Source organism: Phocoena phocoena, chromosome 1 (genome assembly GCF_963924675.1).
Source record: "Phocoena phocoena chromosome 1, mPhoPho1.1, whole genome shotgun sequence".
NCBI classification, from domain to species: domain Eukaryota; kingdom Metazoa; phylum Chordata; class Mammalia; order Artiodactyla; family Phocoenidae; genus Phocoena; species Phocoena phocoena.
This window is the reverse complement of record NC_089219.1, coordinates 34,635,178-34,650,682: the sequence shown is the minus strand read 5'-3', so window position 1 is coordinate 34,650,682 and position 15,505 is coordinate 34,635,178. Positions and strand designations below refer to the sequence as shown.

Below are 15,505 nucleotides of genomic sequence, written 5' to 3'. Positions count from 1 at the left end.
TCCTGGAAGAAGAAGAGAAAAAGAAAGGGACTGAGAAAATATTTCAAGAGATTATAGTTGAAAACTTTCCTAATATGGGAAAGGAAACAGTTAATAGAGTCCAGGAAGCACAGAGAGTTCCATGCCGGACCAATCCAAGGAGAAACACGCCAAGACACATATTAATCAAACTATCAAAAATTAAATAGAAAGAAAAAATATTAAAAGCAGCAAGGGAAAAACAATAACGCACAAGGGAATCCCCATAAGGTTAACAACAACAGCAACAAAAGATCTGCTGATCTTTCAGCAGAAACTCTGCAAGCCACAAGGGAGTGGCAGGACACATTTAGAGTGATGAAGGAGAAAAACCTACAACCAAGATTACTCTACCCAGCAAGGATCTCATTCAGATTTGACGGGGAAATTAAAACGTTTACAGACAAGCAAAAGCTAAGAGAATTCAGCACCACCAAACCAGCTTTACAACAAATGCTAAAGGAACTTCTCTAGGCAGGAAACACAAGAGAAGGAAAAGACCTACAAAAACAAACCCAAAACAATTAAGAAAATGGTAATTAGGAACATACATATCGATAATTACCTTAAATGTAAATGGATTAAATGCTCCAACCAAAAGACATCAATTGGCTGAATGGACACAAAAATAAGACCTGTATGTATGCTGTCCACAAGAGACCCAATTCAGACCGAGGGACACATACAGACTGAAAGTGAGAGGATGAAAAAAGATACTCCATGAAAATGGGAATCAAAAGAAAGCTGGAGTAGCAAATCTCATATCAGACAAAACAGACTTTAAAACAAAGACTATTATAAGAGACAAAGAAGGACACTACATAATGATCAAGGGCTCAATCCAAGAAGATATAACAATTGTAAATATTTATGCACCCAACTTAGGAGCACCTCAATATATAAGGCAAATACTAACAGCCATAAAAGGGGAAATCGACAGTAACACAATCATAGTAGGGGACTTTAACAGCTCATATTCACTGATGGACAGATCATCCAAAATGAAAAAAAATAAGGAAACACAAGCTTTAAATGATACACTAAACAAGATGGACTTAATTGATATTTATAGGAAATTCCACCCAAAAACAACAGAATACACATTCTTCTCAAGTGCTCTTGGAACATTCTCCAGGATAGATCACATCTTGGGTCACAAATCAAGCCTTGGTAAATTTAAGAAAATTGAAATCGTATCAAGTATCTTTTCTGAGCACAACACTAGAGTAGATATCAATTACAGGAAAATAATCTGTAAAAAATACAAACACATGGAGGCTAAATAAGACACTACTTAATAAATAAGAGATCACTGAAGAAATCAAAAAATACCTAGAAACAAATGACAATGAAAACACGACAACCCAAAACCTATGGGATGCAGCAAAAGCAGTTCTGAGAGGGAAGTTTATAGCAATACAATCCTACCTCAAGAAACAAGAAACATCTCAAATAAACAACCTAACGTTACACCTAAAGCAATTAGAGAAAGAACAAAAAACCCCCAAAGTTTGCAGAAGGAAAGAAATCATATAGACCAGATCAGAAATAAATGAAAAAGAAATGAAGGAAACAATAGCAAAGATCAATAAAACTAAAAGCTGGTTCTTTGAGAAGATAAACAAAATTGATAAACCATTAGCCAGACTCATCAAGATAAAAAGGGAAAAGACTCAAATCAATACAATTAGAAATGAAAAAGGAGAAGTAACAACTGACACTGCAGAAATACAAAGGATCATGAGAGATTATTACAAGCAACTATATGCCAATACAATGGACAACCTGGAAGAAATGGACAAATTCTTAGAAATGCAAAACCTTCCGAGACTAAACCAGGGAGAAGCAGAAAATATAAACAGACCAATCACAAGCACAGAAATTGAAACTGTGATTAAAAATCTTGCAACAAACAAAAGCCCAGGACCAGATAGACAGCTTCACAAGTGAATTCTATCATTTAGAGAAAAGCTAACACCTATCCTTCTCAAACTCTTCCAAAATATAGCAGAGGGAGGAACACTCCCAAACTCATTCTATGAGGCTACCATCACCCTGATACCAAAACCAGACAAAGATGTCACAAAGAAAGAAAACTATAGGCCAATATCACTGATGAACATAGATGCAAAAATCCTCAACAAAATACTAGCAAACAGAATCCAACAGCACATTAAAAGGATCATACACCATGATCAAGTGGGGTTTATCCCAGGAATGCAAGGATTCTTCCATATACGCAAATCAATCAATGTGATACACCATATTTACAAATTGAAGGAGAAAAACCATATGATCATCTCAATCGATGTGGAGACAGCTTTCCACAAAATTCAACAACCATTTATGATAAAAATTCTCCAGAAAGTAGGCATAGAGGGAACTTTCCTCAACATAATAAAGGCCATATATGACAAACCCACAGCCAACATCGTCCTCAATGGTGAAAAACTGAAACCATTTCCACTAAGATCAGGAACAAGACAAGGTTGCACACTCTCACCACTCTTATTCAACATAGTTTTGGAAGTTTTAGCCACAGCAATCAGAGAAGAAAAAGAAATAAAAGGAATCCACATCGGAAAAGAAGAAGTAAAGCTGTCACTGTTTGCAGATGACATGATACTATACATAGAGAATCCTAAAGATGCTACCAGAAAAGTACTAGAGCTAATCAATGAATTTGGTAAAGTAGCAGGATACAAAATTCATGCACAGAAATCTCTTGCATTCGTATACACTAATGATGAAAAATCTGAAAGTGACATTAAGAAAACACTCCCATTTACCACTGCAACAAAAAGAATAAAATATCTAGGAATAAACCTACCTTTTTAAAGAGACAAAAGACCTGTATGCAGAAAATTATAAGACACTGATGAAAGAAATTAAAGATGATACAAATAGATGGAGAGATATACCATGTTCTTGGATTGGAAAAATCAACATTGTGAAAATGACTCTACTACCCAAAGCAATCTACAGATTCAATGCAATCCCTATCAAACTACCACTGGCATTTTTCACAGAAGTAGAACAAAAAATTTCACAATTTGTATGGAAACACAAAAGACCCTGAAGAGCCAAAGCAATCGTGAGAAAGAAAAACGGAGCTGGAGGAATCAGGCTCCCTGACTTCAGACTATACTACAAAGTTACAGTAATCAAGACAGTATGGTACTGGCACAAAAACAGAAATGTAGATCAATGAACAGCATAGAAAGCCCAGAGATAAACCCACACACATATCTTATCTTACCTTATCTTGATAAAGTAGGCAAGAGTACACAGTGGAAAAAAGACAGCCTCTTCAATAAGTGGTGCTGGGAAAACTGGACAGCTACATGTAAAGGAATGAAATTAGAACACTCCCTACATACACAAAAATAAACTCAAAATGGATTAAAGACCTAAATGTAAGGGCAGACACTATCAAATTCTTAGAGGAAAACATACGCAGAATACTCTATGACATAAATAACAGCAAGATCCTTTTTGACCCACCTCCTAGAGAAATGGAAATAAAAACAAAAGTAAACAAATGGGACCTAATGAAACTTAAAATCTTTTGCACAGCAAAGGAAACCATAAACAAGACCAAAAGACAACCCTCAGAATGGGATAAAATATTTGCAAATGGAGCAACTGACAAAGGATTAATGTCCAAAATTTCCAAGCAGCTCATGCAGCTCAATATCAAAGAAACAAACAACCCAATCCAACAATGGGCAGAAGACCTAAATAGACATTTCTCCAAAGAAGATATACAGATTGCCAACAAACACATGAAAGAATGCTCAACATCATTAATCATCAGAGAAATGCAAATCAAAACTACAATGAGATATCATCTCACACTGGTCTGAATGGCCATCATCAAAAAATCTAGAAACAATGAATGCTGGAGAGGGTGTGGAGAAAAGGGAACCCTCTTGCACCGTTGGTGGGAATGTAAATTCATACAGCCACTATGGAGAACAGTATGGAGGTTCCTTAAACAACTAAAAATAGAACTACCATACGACCCAGCAATCCCACTACTGGGCATATATCCTGAGAAAACCATACTTCAAAAAGAGTCATGTACCAAAATGTTCATTGCAGCTCTATTTACAATAGCCAGGACATGGAAGCAACCTAAATGTCCATCGACAGATGAATGGATAAAGAAGATGTGGCACATATATACAATGGAATATTACTCAGCCATAAAAGGAAATGAAATTGAGTTATTTGTAGTGAGGTGGATGGACCTAGAGACCGTCATACAGAGTGAAGTTAGTCAGAAAGAGAATAACAAATAGCATATGCTAACACATATATATGGAATCTAAAAAAAAAAAAAAAAGGTCATGAAGAACCTAGGGGCAAGATGGAAGTAAAGACGCAGTCCTACTAGCAAATAGACTTGAGGATATGCGGAGGGGGAAGGGTAAGCTGGGACAAAATGAGAGAGTGACATGGACATATATACACTACCAAACGTTAAATAGATAGATAGCTAGTGGGGAGCAGCCTCCTAGCACAGTGAGATCAGCTGGGTGCTTTGTAACCAGCTAGGGTGGGTGGGAGGGAGGGAGACACAAGAGGGAAGAGATATGGGGATATATGTATATGTATAACTGATTCACTTTGTTATAAAGCAGAAACTAACACACCATTGTAAAGCAATTATACTCCAATAAAGATGTTAAAAAAATTTTTTTTAATAAATAAAATAAAATGCCTGACAGCGTACCTGTTTGGAAGCAACAAGTGGTAGTAATAGTAATAGCAGTAGATATAGTAATAATAGTGATCTAGGGTGGCCTCGGTCTGCAGCGGCTTGAAGCAGGATTTTGGTTCCCAGCCAGAGATTAAAGTCAGGCCGCGACAGTGAGAGTGCTGAATCCTAGGCACTAGACCAGTGGGCAGTGACAAAGCCCTGGCTCATACAGCTCTGCAGAAATGAATTCCCACAAAGACAGAAAGTAGTGAAACAAGTAAAGTGTTTATTAGGAGGAAAAAGGGTACCTATGGGTAGACACACCGGGGGGCTCAGAGAGAGAATCGCACCCTCGTGGTAGTTTGATTCACTTTTATGGAGCATTTCTTCCAGGTTTCCTTGGCCAATCATCTTGCTTTGCCTGGCCTGAGCCTGTATTTGATATTTCTCAGGGTTCTCCCACGTGTGCGCGCACATCTCTTAGCCAAGATGGATTCTAGCGAAGAGGCCTATGGGTAGGTAGCCTGTCATCACCTACTGTGGGGTGGCGCCCCCTCCCTTTTCGACCTTCAAGGATCCTTTCTGCATGTGTGTAGTCAGGAAGGTCTCCTCCTTCGAGAATGAGGAATATGTGGTCTTTTATCTTTTGTTTGGGCAGGGCTTAGCTTCTCCTCCCTCCTGCTATTTTGGAGTATCTGTCCACAGGGGACAAACTCCAACTGTTCAGCCAGGGACCCATCTATCTCCTGCCTCAATAGCAGTAGTAGTAATATTATTATATTTATTAAGAAATATTATTTAAAAATATTACTTAACAAATTATATTATTGTTTAATATTATTATTATTAAACATTATTATTAAATGTTACATCTGCTAAAATGACTCACCATTTTCTTTCAGCTTTATCAAATTTTCTTTCAATTTCTTAATTTCTAGTTGAGACTTCTCAAGTGCAGAATCTAAAAGAAAAAAAGAACAAAATATTTGTGTATGGAGCAACTGATTAGTATAATAATCAAATTTCAAACGACTATTTCTCTTTGGAACACTTTCTTTCTGATGGCTGTCCCCTGACTTTCTGCATAAATGTCACGTCCTCCCGGAATGTTTTCCAGATTCCCCTCTTAATATTCCTACTACACCTTATATTTATCCCTGTCCTTGATATCATCTGATCTTGTAATCTTTCCCTGTTTCCCTAACCAGATTCTATGCTGAAGAGTTTGGACTACTGTAAACAACAGGGACAGCTCAAAGTTTTTAAGCATGGTACTACCAGTTTAGTAAAAAGAAATTACACACAGAAATACTTAAAATTAATTCCTGCAATTAATAATATTTAGAATTTTGCCAGTAGTTTCTAGAGATATCAAAATAGCAAAATTTCAGGAAATAGCTTTTGGTACTATTCAAGAATTTTATGAGGAGAGCAGAAGGGCGTAAGGAAAGTATATGAGGCATTGGAGTCTTTTGGATTTGGGTGCTCTAACCCAGGTTTAATCACTTTGCCTCCTGTGGTTTACTCATCACCAATGGTATGGCTGATAGGCTTTCTATAACGGCAAGTTGAGGAATCTCCCAGAAGTAAGACATTAACATGAATCTTGTAAGAGATCATTCCCAATCACACAGAAAAGGTGCACGAGGAAATCAGGCACAAGCTTCCGAGAGTCTTCTCCCAGCGGAGTCACACAGGATGTGCTTAATTTCTCCAGCAATGAATTGACAATTCGTGTGAAATGTTGTCTACCAGGAAAATTCATTACAGACTCGGTGGCCAACATATTTATTGGGGGCTGGTGACATAGATACCACCTTCTGCCTAGGACACATCAAAATCCCAGACTCTCAGAAGGAAAGCAGGTTTTCAGCATAAATCATATTGTTTGTACAAAGAGGTCAAGCACAGTGAGCCACTATTACAAATTGGGGAATGCTGGGAACCTTCCCCAAATGCAAGTTTCCAGATGCTAGCCAAGGGCTAACCTGACAAGCAGGACTTTCTAAGAACAGCAGTGTCAAGTCTTCTTCTTCTTCTTCTTTTTTTTTTTACATCTTTATTGGAGTATAATTGCATTACAATGTTGTTAGTTTCTGCTGTACAATAAATTGAATCAGCTATATGGATACATGTATCCCCATATCCCCTCCCTCTTGAGCCTCCCTCCTACCCTCCCTATTCCTCCACCCCTCTAGGTCATCACAAAGCATCGAGCTTATCTCCCTGTGCTATGCAGCAGCTTCCCACTAGCAGGTTTTCTATATTGACTATTTTCTGCACAGGATGGATATACCACGTTTTGTTTATCTACTCACCAAATGATGGACGTTTGAGTTGTTTCTGTTTTGGCTACTGCAAATAATAGTGCTCTGAACATTCACATACAAGGTTTATTTTTATTTTATTTTATTTTATTTTATTTTATTTTATTTATTTATTTATTTATTTTTTGCAGTACGGGGGCCTCTCACTGTTGTGGCCTCTCCCATTGCGGAGCACAGGCTCCGGACGCGCAGGCTCAGCGGCCATGGCTCACGGGCCCAGCCGCTCCGCGGCATGTGGGATCTTCCCGGACCGGGGCACGAACCCTCGTCCCCTGCATCGGCAGGCGGACTCTCAACCACTGCGCCACCAGGGAAGCCCCAAGGTTTATTTTTAAATTTATTTTATTGAAGTGTAGTTGACTTACAATGTTGTGTTAATTTCTTATACAAGTTTTTGAGTGGACATACGTCTTCATTTCTCCTGGGTCACGCAGGAGTGGAATTGCTGGGTCACATGATAATTTTACATTTAACACCTTGAGAAACTGCCAAATTGTTTTCCAAAGTGTCTGCATCATTTTACAATCCCATCAGCAATGTTCCAATTTCTACACTCCTTGCCAACACTTGTCATTGTCTTTTTTATTATAGCCATTCTAGAGGGTGTGAAGAGGGATCTCATTGTTTTAATTTGCACTTCCCTAATGACCAGTGATGTTGAGCATCTTTTCATGTGCCTATTGGCCATTCATATACCTTCTCTAAAGAAATGTCTACTCAAATTTTATTTTGTTTATTTTAAAATTGGGCTGTCTTTTTATAATAATATAAAAGAATATGTGAGAATTCTTCATATATTCTGGATATGAGTCCCACATCAAACACATAATTTGCAAATATTTCTCTCAGTCTATGGTTTGTCTTTTCACTTTCTTGTTAGTATATTTTGAAGTACAGGAATTTTAAACTTTGAGTAAGTACAATTTATTAGGTTTTCTCTTATCACTCTTGCTTTTGGTGTTATATCTAACATATGACTGCCTAACTCCAGATCATAAGGATTTACTCCTGTGTTTTCTTCTAAGCATTTTATAATTTTAACTCTTACATTTAGTTCTGTGGTCCACTTTGAGTTAATTTTTGTGTGGGTGTGAGGTAGGGGCCTGTATTATTTTGAAGCATCTCCCAGACATCATATCATTCATCTATAAATATTTCACTATGTATATCTAAAAGATAAGGACTCTTTTAAAATATAAACTCAATACCATTATGTGTGATTAAGGAAATTTAACAAGAATTCCTTAATACAAATAGCCAATTAGCATTCAAACTTCCAACTGTTTCATAAATGTTAAAAAACCTGTTTGAATCAGAATCCAGTAAAGGCCACACATTATATGTGGTTAATAATTCCTCAAACCTTTAAAAATTCATCTTTTTCTTGTAATTTATTTATTGAAGAATAAATAAATATTTGGCATGTATTCTTTTTTATTATTGAAAACTACTTTTATTATTGGCCAAAATTTTTCATTCCCATCTAAATTTTTGGGTGTGATATAAAGAGAGCTAGAAAATAAACTAAAATAAAGTCCTTCATTTAAAAGAGTCAGTTTGTTGAAATAAATAGGCTAATACTTGGGAAACACTATCATGTAACACATATACCTAGGGATAAATTCTGGCTATAAATTGATGGATGATTCAAGAAGTAACACGTAAGACCCACACTGACACTACATGTGATATTTTAAAAGGACTTGCTAACTCAGCTTCCCAGCGGTCCCCTGGGGATACTCACTGTGCAGACAGTTTTCAATTAATAGTTTAGGATCCACCAGAGCAACCAAGTGCTGATGGAACAGGGTGCTATGTGATTGTGTTCTGCTGCATCCAAATGTAACTAAACATAACAGGGCTCCTGCTCTTTCCTTTCTCCTTCTGTACTACAAGTAGCAGACTGCTTCTCATCAGACTCACGTGGCCAAATTTCTTTTTTTTTTCTAATTGGGTTTATTGAGATATACTTTGCATACAGTAAAATTCATCCTTTTAAGTAATTTGATGAATTTTGACAAATATATGCAATTGTGTACCCATTAGTCCAATTTTCCATCATTCTGAAAAGGTCATTTGTGTTCACTGTTTAAAATGCATTCTTAACAAAATCTCAACCCTCCTGATATTCTTTCTTTTTAATTCCACAATTTGGCAGGACCATTATTGTTTTATACATTTAACATTTTTAAGAAATGATACTACAGTAACATATATACTGCATGAAAAAGAATCAGTCTAATTTCTTTAATTATTGCAAATTATATAGAGACGAAATCATTTAAAAATTTTAACTTCATACTAAAATAAATTATAGATAAAGCAAAGATGGAAACATAAATAATAAATCCATAAATGCACTAAAAGAAAAAAAAACACCAGAGGAGAACATTTTCAATAACCTTGTAGTGATACAGAAAAGGCTTTACACGTGAAAACCCAGAAGCCATAAAGAATAACTTGGTTAAATCTGATTTGATAAATATTAGCATTTCTATATGGCAAAAAAACTTAACATGACATTTATATCCAACAAAAGGCTCATATCCAGAATATACAGAAAACTCCTACAAATTAATAAACTCCTACAAAACATAAAGATACAACCCAATAGAAAAATATGTGCAAGACTTGAGCAGGAACTTCACAAAATAGTATATCTAAATGAGCAATAACAATAAACATGTTAAAGGATTTTCACATCGTTAGCTGTCAGGGAAATGCAAAGTAAAGCCACAATTAAATACTAGTACGTACTCATCAGAAAAGGTAAAGTTAATAAGACTGACAATACTGAGTATTGACAAAGAATGTGAAGCAACCAAAATCTCATATACAACTGAGAAGACCTTAAGTTAATACAACTATTTGGAAGACAGTATGGCAGTATCTACCAAAGTAGAACAAACCCGTAACCCTTTGCTCTAATAATTCTACTCTTAGGAATGTCATGATCAGAGATGTACAGATAAGCACAAGAATATTCATAGCAGCACAATTCATAATAGAGCACAACTGGAAACATAATTGTCCATCATCAGTAGAATGGATAAATAGAATACATTGAGTAGGCTTATTCAATGGAATACTAGAGTACAAACAACAAAAGTGAACAAACTACTGCTACATGCAACAACATAAATGAATCTCACAAACATAAGATTGAATGAAAGAAACAAACTAAAGGATGCATACTCCCTGTAGTCAAAACTCAGAAATAACCTTAAAAGTTAGGAGAGTCATTATTTTGGGGGAGGAGAGAATATGTAGACATAGGAAGAAGAAACAGGGCTTCCAGAGTGCTGGAGATTTCTTGCACTGGGTAGTGTAAATATTGGAGTTGTACACTTTCTGGTAGGTTATGTTATGCTATGCTTCAATAAAAATCTCTGGACACTGTAGAAAATGAGGCTGTGTATCAGACTTTTATGTGTTTATCTTAAAAGATTTTTTTTCTCAGTGCTCTCATGTTCCAACCTGAGTAGGATCATTACACTTAAAACATTGTTAGACATGTTCATCTGTAACCACAGCTTACCTAATTTACTCTGTTCTTTCTCCTTCCCTTGCAGTTCATCAGTGAGCCTTCGGATCTCTTCATGGGCCATCCCTAACCTCCTTGTTACTTGTTCCATGTCTTTCTCTCTGCAGTTTTGTGATATTTTACTTTTTTCTGGGTCTTCATCACGGGACTGAAATAAAATGATTGTTAGTAGTACACCAAAAAGTAAATATACCCTTATGACATCGTGCTAGTACCTATAAATGTTTGAAAGCCAATATAGAAGAGTAGCAAACAGAATATTTATATGCATTTCTTTTATTAGGTTGAACCATAGAAAATTGGTGATATTTGATTGTTTTTAACCTATAAACATGCAATTTCACAAGGTTCAAACCTAGCATATCTAAGAGATTATGGTTATATAATAGAAACTTAATCATAAAAATTATCATCTGGCCAAAGAGAGTGAAAATACTCCTCATTTATATGGTAATTAAATACAGTTTATAAAATGCCTTTACATAAGGTATTTCATTTAATTTCAAGGTATGTACACAATTAAGGCTCAAATCATGTTTAGAGCTCCTTTCCTACAATTACTTTCAAAGCATTTTAAAAACTAAGTAAGAAATTCAACCTCAATGATATTTTGCTTTTGATCCCCGAGATATGTATTTATTTTATATGAATATAATCATTACACAAATTTTTCTAAAAAATAAGAAAATAACCAATACCATCTACATAACAAAACTATTTTTACATTACTGGTATATTTCCTTGCAGTATTTTTTATTTATGTACATTTTTTACATAGTCATAATCCTAATCTATATACACGTTTCTGTTTGGCTTTTTCATTTAACATTATATGAGGAACATTTTTCTATATTGTTGTACAGATTTTGTAATGATTACTTTTAAAGGCTATATAATATTCCAGTGGGTGCAGATAATTTATATAATCATTTCAACATTTTGGTAGTTTCCAATTTTTGCTATTGAAAATAATACTATGATGGATATACAGTTTCATCCATATATATTTATCTTGGGTTACTTCCCATTGTTAAATTCTCTGTATATGTTTTATTCACTGGATGTAGCTCTTAATAACATTTCCCCAGATCAAAAAGTAATTTCTACAAACAGAATTAATTGTATGTAAAATAATGTGCTATACAGTCTAAAGGACTCCCCCGCCAAAAGAAGCTCCAAACATATTTGGGAAGAAGTGTGTACTGTCTCAAGGTGATTTTTCAAAGGACATAACACACATCGATTGTTTAAGTTTTGATACATTCAATAAAAATCAGCTATTGTGTTAAATGGGTGATTGACTTTTTTCTTCTTCCCAAATTTTTGTGATGTGTTTATAATACTCTTATGCACAACTGATATCCTTTAGCATGGATTTGTACATTTTAATATACTCAAACAAAATACTTCCAAGGTAAAAGCTAACCTGTAACTAGCTACTGTTATTAAGTAAAAGATTGTAATTTTTTCTTACCTCACTCAGACTTTTTTTAGACTGATGCACAAGTTCTTGATGTTTCTGATGTTCCCTTTGCAGAGGCTGGTGAGTTTGTTCAAATTTCTCCTAAGTAAACATTAAGAGGTGAATGAAAATTACATCAATCAGCTTCATGAATAAAAATGTCATTTAAATTTAAAAAAATAACCACGTAAAAAAAGAGGGAGCACAGTCCAATCCATTTTATGAGGCGAGACCATACATTCTCAATGAGACAATATTGCCCCCAAGGGAGTGCAAACTGATTTCTAGGGGGGAAAAAATCTTACCCTTTCAAGTACAAAGCGCAGATGCCTACAGTACAAAAACAGAATTACTTTATATCAGTGCCATTAAAATTTCATGGGAGAGTGACAGAAAAAAATTATCTAAGAAGTGTCATTATTGGGTTTCCCTGGTGGCGTAGTGGTTAAGAATCCGCCTGCCAATGCAGGGGACACAGGTTCGAGCCCTTGTCTGGGAAGATCCCACATGCTGTGGAGCAACTAAGCCCATGCACCACAACTACTGAGCCTGCTCTCTAGAGCCCACAAGCCACAACTACTGAGCCTGTGTGCCTACAGCCCGTGCTTCGCAACAAGAGAAGCCACTGCAATGAGAAGCCTGTGCACTGCAACGAAGAGTAGCCCCCGCTCGCCGCAACTAGAGAAAAGCCCAAGCACAGCAATGAAGACCCAACGCAGCCAAAAATAAACAAAACAAAAGAAACTTTAAAAAGTGTCATTATGGAGGCAATAATGAAAAAAGGTTGGCTAACACTGGCTAGCCAGACCTTGATATTAAAGCCTGACAACGATAATACAAAAAGAAAACTCACAGGGCAACCTCACTCATAAACATAGATACAAAAATGTAAACAAAATTTTATCAAACTCAATCTATAATATTTAGAAAGGATAACATATCATGAACAAGTTGGATTTATCCCAGGAACGCAAGACAGGTTTAACATTAGAAAAATTAATCAATGAAATTCTCACATTAACAGATGAAAGTTCTAAATTACTTCATTATCTCAATGGCTATAGAAAAAACATTTTATAAACTCAATATTAATTCCTAATAAAAGCTCTTAACAAACTAGGAATAAAAGAGAACTTTCTTAACCTGATAAAGAGTATCATTAAAAAAAACCCAACCCTTAATCAAACATCATACCACTGAATACTTTTTCTCTAATATCATTAACTAGACAAGTACGTCTCCTATTCAAGATAATACTGGAGATCCTAGCCAGTATGGCAAGGTAAATAAAAGAATTAAAAGGAATCAAATTGGAAAGGAAGAAACAAAAGTATCATTATTCCCAGATAGCACTGTACAGGTAGAAAAAATTTTAAATCTTCAAATAAATTATTAAGATAAATGAGAAATTTTAGCAACATTGGTAGGTATAGTCAATATATAAAAATAATTATACTTTTAATACTAGCAATCATTAGAAAATTAAATTATTAATAAATATAGCATTTACTATTAATAGCACCCAAAAATATGAAGTACCTAGCAATAAATATTTTTAAAATGCGCAAGATTTTGTAGGAAAAATTATAAAACTTTGTTTATATACATTAAAAAATAAATGGAAAGATACTCCATGATCACAAATGATACCAATAATTTAAGATAGTCAATTCCTCTTAAATTGATTTATAGATTCAATAAAAGCAAAAATCAAAATCCCAGAAAGGAAGGATTTCTTAAACAAGACAGAAAAACACTAACCATAAGACAAATGACTGATAAACTGAACTACATTAAAGTTAAGAACTTCCATTCATTAAAAGACACTATTAAGAATATTAAAAAGACAAACCACCAAGTGGGAAAAAAAGTATTTGTGATACACATAATCAATAAAAGACTTGAAACCAGAACATAGAGAATTCCTATAAATCAGTAAGAAAAAGACAACTCAGTTTTTAAATGGACAAAAGACCTGAATAAACACTAATAAAATGGGAAATCCAAACGACAGATAATCATACTAAGTTCACTAGTAATCAGGGAAATGCTAATTAAAACCAACATGAGATATCATATGCACCCAGTAGTTAAGCAAAAATTTAAAAGTCCAACAACATCAAGTGTTGATGAGGAACAAAGGCACTCTCATACACTATTTATTGGTGCCAGTATAAATTGGTACCACTACTTCAGGAGACAGTTTGACATTATCTGGTAAAACTGAAGATCTACATACTCTATAACTCCCTAAATCTACTCCTAGGTATATACCCTACACAAGTGCATGCACATATATAAGAATATTCATAGCAGCATAACTGACAGATTATATTACATTCATAATAGATATAAATTGGAAACAACCCAAAACAACTTAGAATGGATAGCCTCATGCCATATATTCACACAATGGAATGATACATAGTAATGACAAGCTAATTAAAAATAAATAATACAAACATAATGTTTTATAAAAAAGCAATTCCCAAAGTTGATTCCTTGTATGTAATGTTCAAAAACAGACAAAACTAAACTACTATATATATTATTTAGGGAGGCACACCTTTGTGGGGAGGAAGGGAGTTGTGATCAGAAAAGGAAGCTTCTAGGAATTTGGCAATGTTGTATTCCTCACAGGACCAGTGGTTACATGGGTGTTTGTTCCATAACTATTTGTCAAACTGTATTTTTTAAGTGTTATCATTTTTCTGCATATATGCTGTTATATTCCACAATAAAATGTGTTTTTTTAAATCTTTGATTATTCTTGGCATTAAATGTCATCCCTTTGTCCTCTGTCCCATGCAACAATAGTGATGAAATAAATTTTGATACATCCATTCAAAAGAATATATGTTGTCAAACAGACTAAGGCAAATCTATATACACTAATACAGAAAGTGAAAACAATATGCACAATGGAACATAATTTGTATTTTAAGAGGAAGAAAATTTTCTGGAAAGATAAATAAAAAATTGTCAGCAGTGGTAGTTTAGGAGTATGGAACTGAGGATTTGGGGTGAGAAAACTCATTTTTCATTCAATTTTATACTGCTTGAATCTGTTTCTACTATGTTCCTGTAGTAAGTCAGAAAACCAACAAAAAACAAATGTTAGGTAAAATGTAAATAGTGTATAGATCAGGCCTGGCAAAATTCTTCAACTTCCGTGTCACTTCATGTGGCCTCACTTTCGTTGGAATGACTCTCTCGTCTACTTTATGCACAGGTTGATTCAGTATTGGCCTATTAAAATATACCTAGGGGGACTTCCCTGGTGGCACAGTGGCTAAGAATATGCCTGCCAATGCAGCGGACACAGGTTTGAGGCCTGGTCCAGGGAGATCCCACATGCTGCAGAGCAATGAAGCCCATGTGCCACAACTACTGAAGCCCATGCCCCTAGAGCCTGTGTTCCTTAACAAGAGAGGCCACTGCAATGAGAA

The 15,505-nt window shown here is 35.1% G+C and overlaps 1 protein-coding gene across 1 annotated transcript in view; it reads right to left on the bottom strand.

Moving 5' to 3' along the window:
• The window catches only part of CCDC30 (coiled-coil domain containing 30), a 132,213-nt gene extending 121,483 nt beyond the window's left edge, over window positions 1-10,730 (bottom strand). Inside the window, exons 1-2 of the mRNA XM_065880013.1 lie at window positions 10,589-10,730; window positions 5,613-5,684 (exon numbers count right to left, since the gene is read on the bottom strand). Of these exons, the coding sequence (XP_065736085.1) occupies window positions 5,613-5,684; window positions 10,589-10,685 (169 nt within the window). The 5' untranslated portion in view covers window positions 10,686-10,730. The remainder of the gene's footprint in view (window positions 1-5,612; window positions 5,685-10,588) is intronic.
• Between the last annotated feature and the right edge of the window lie 4,775 nt (window positions 10,731-15,505).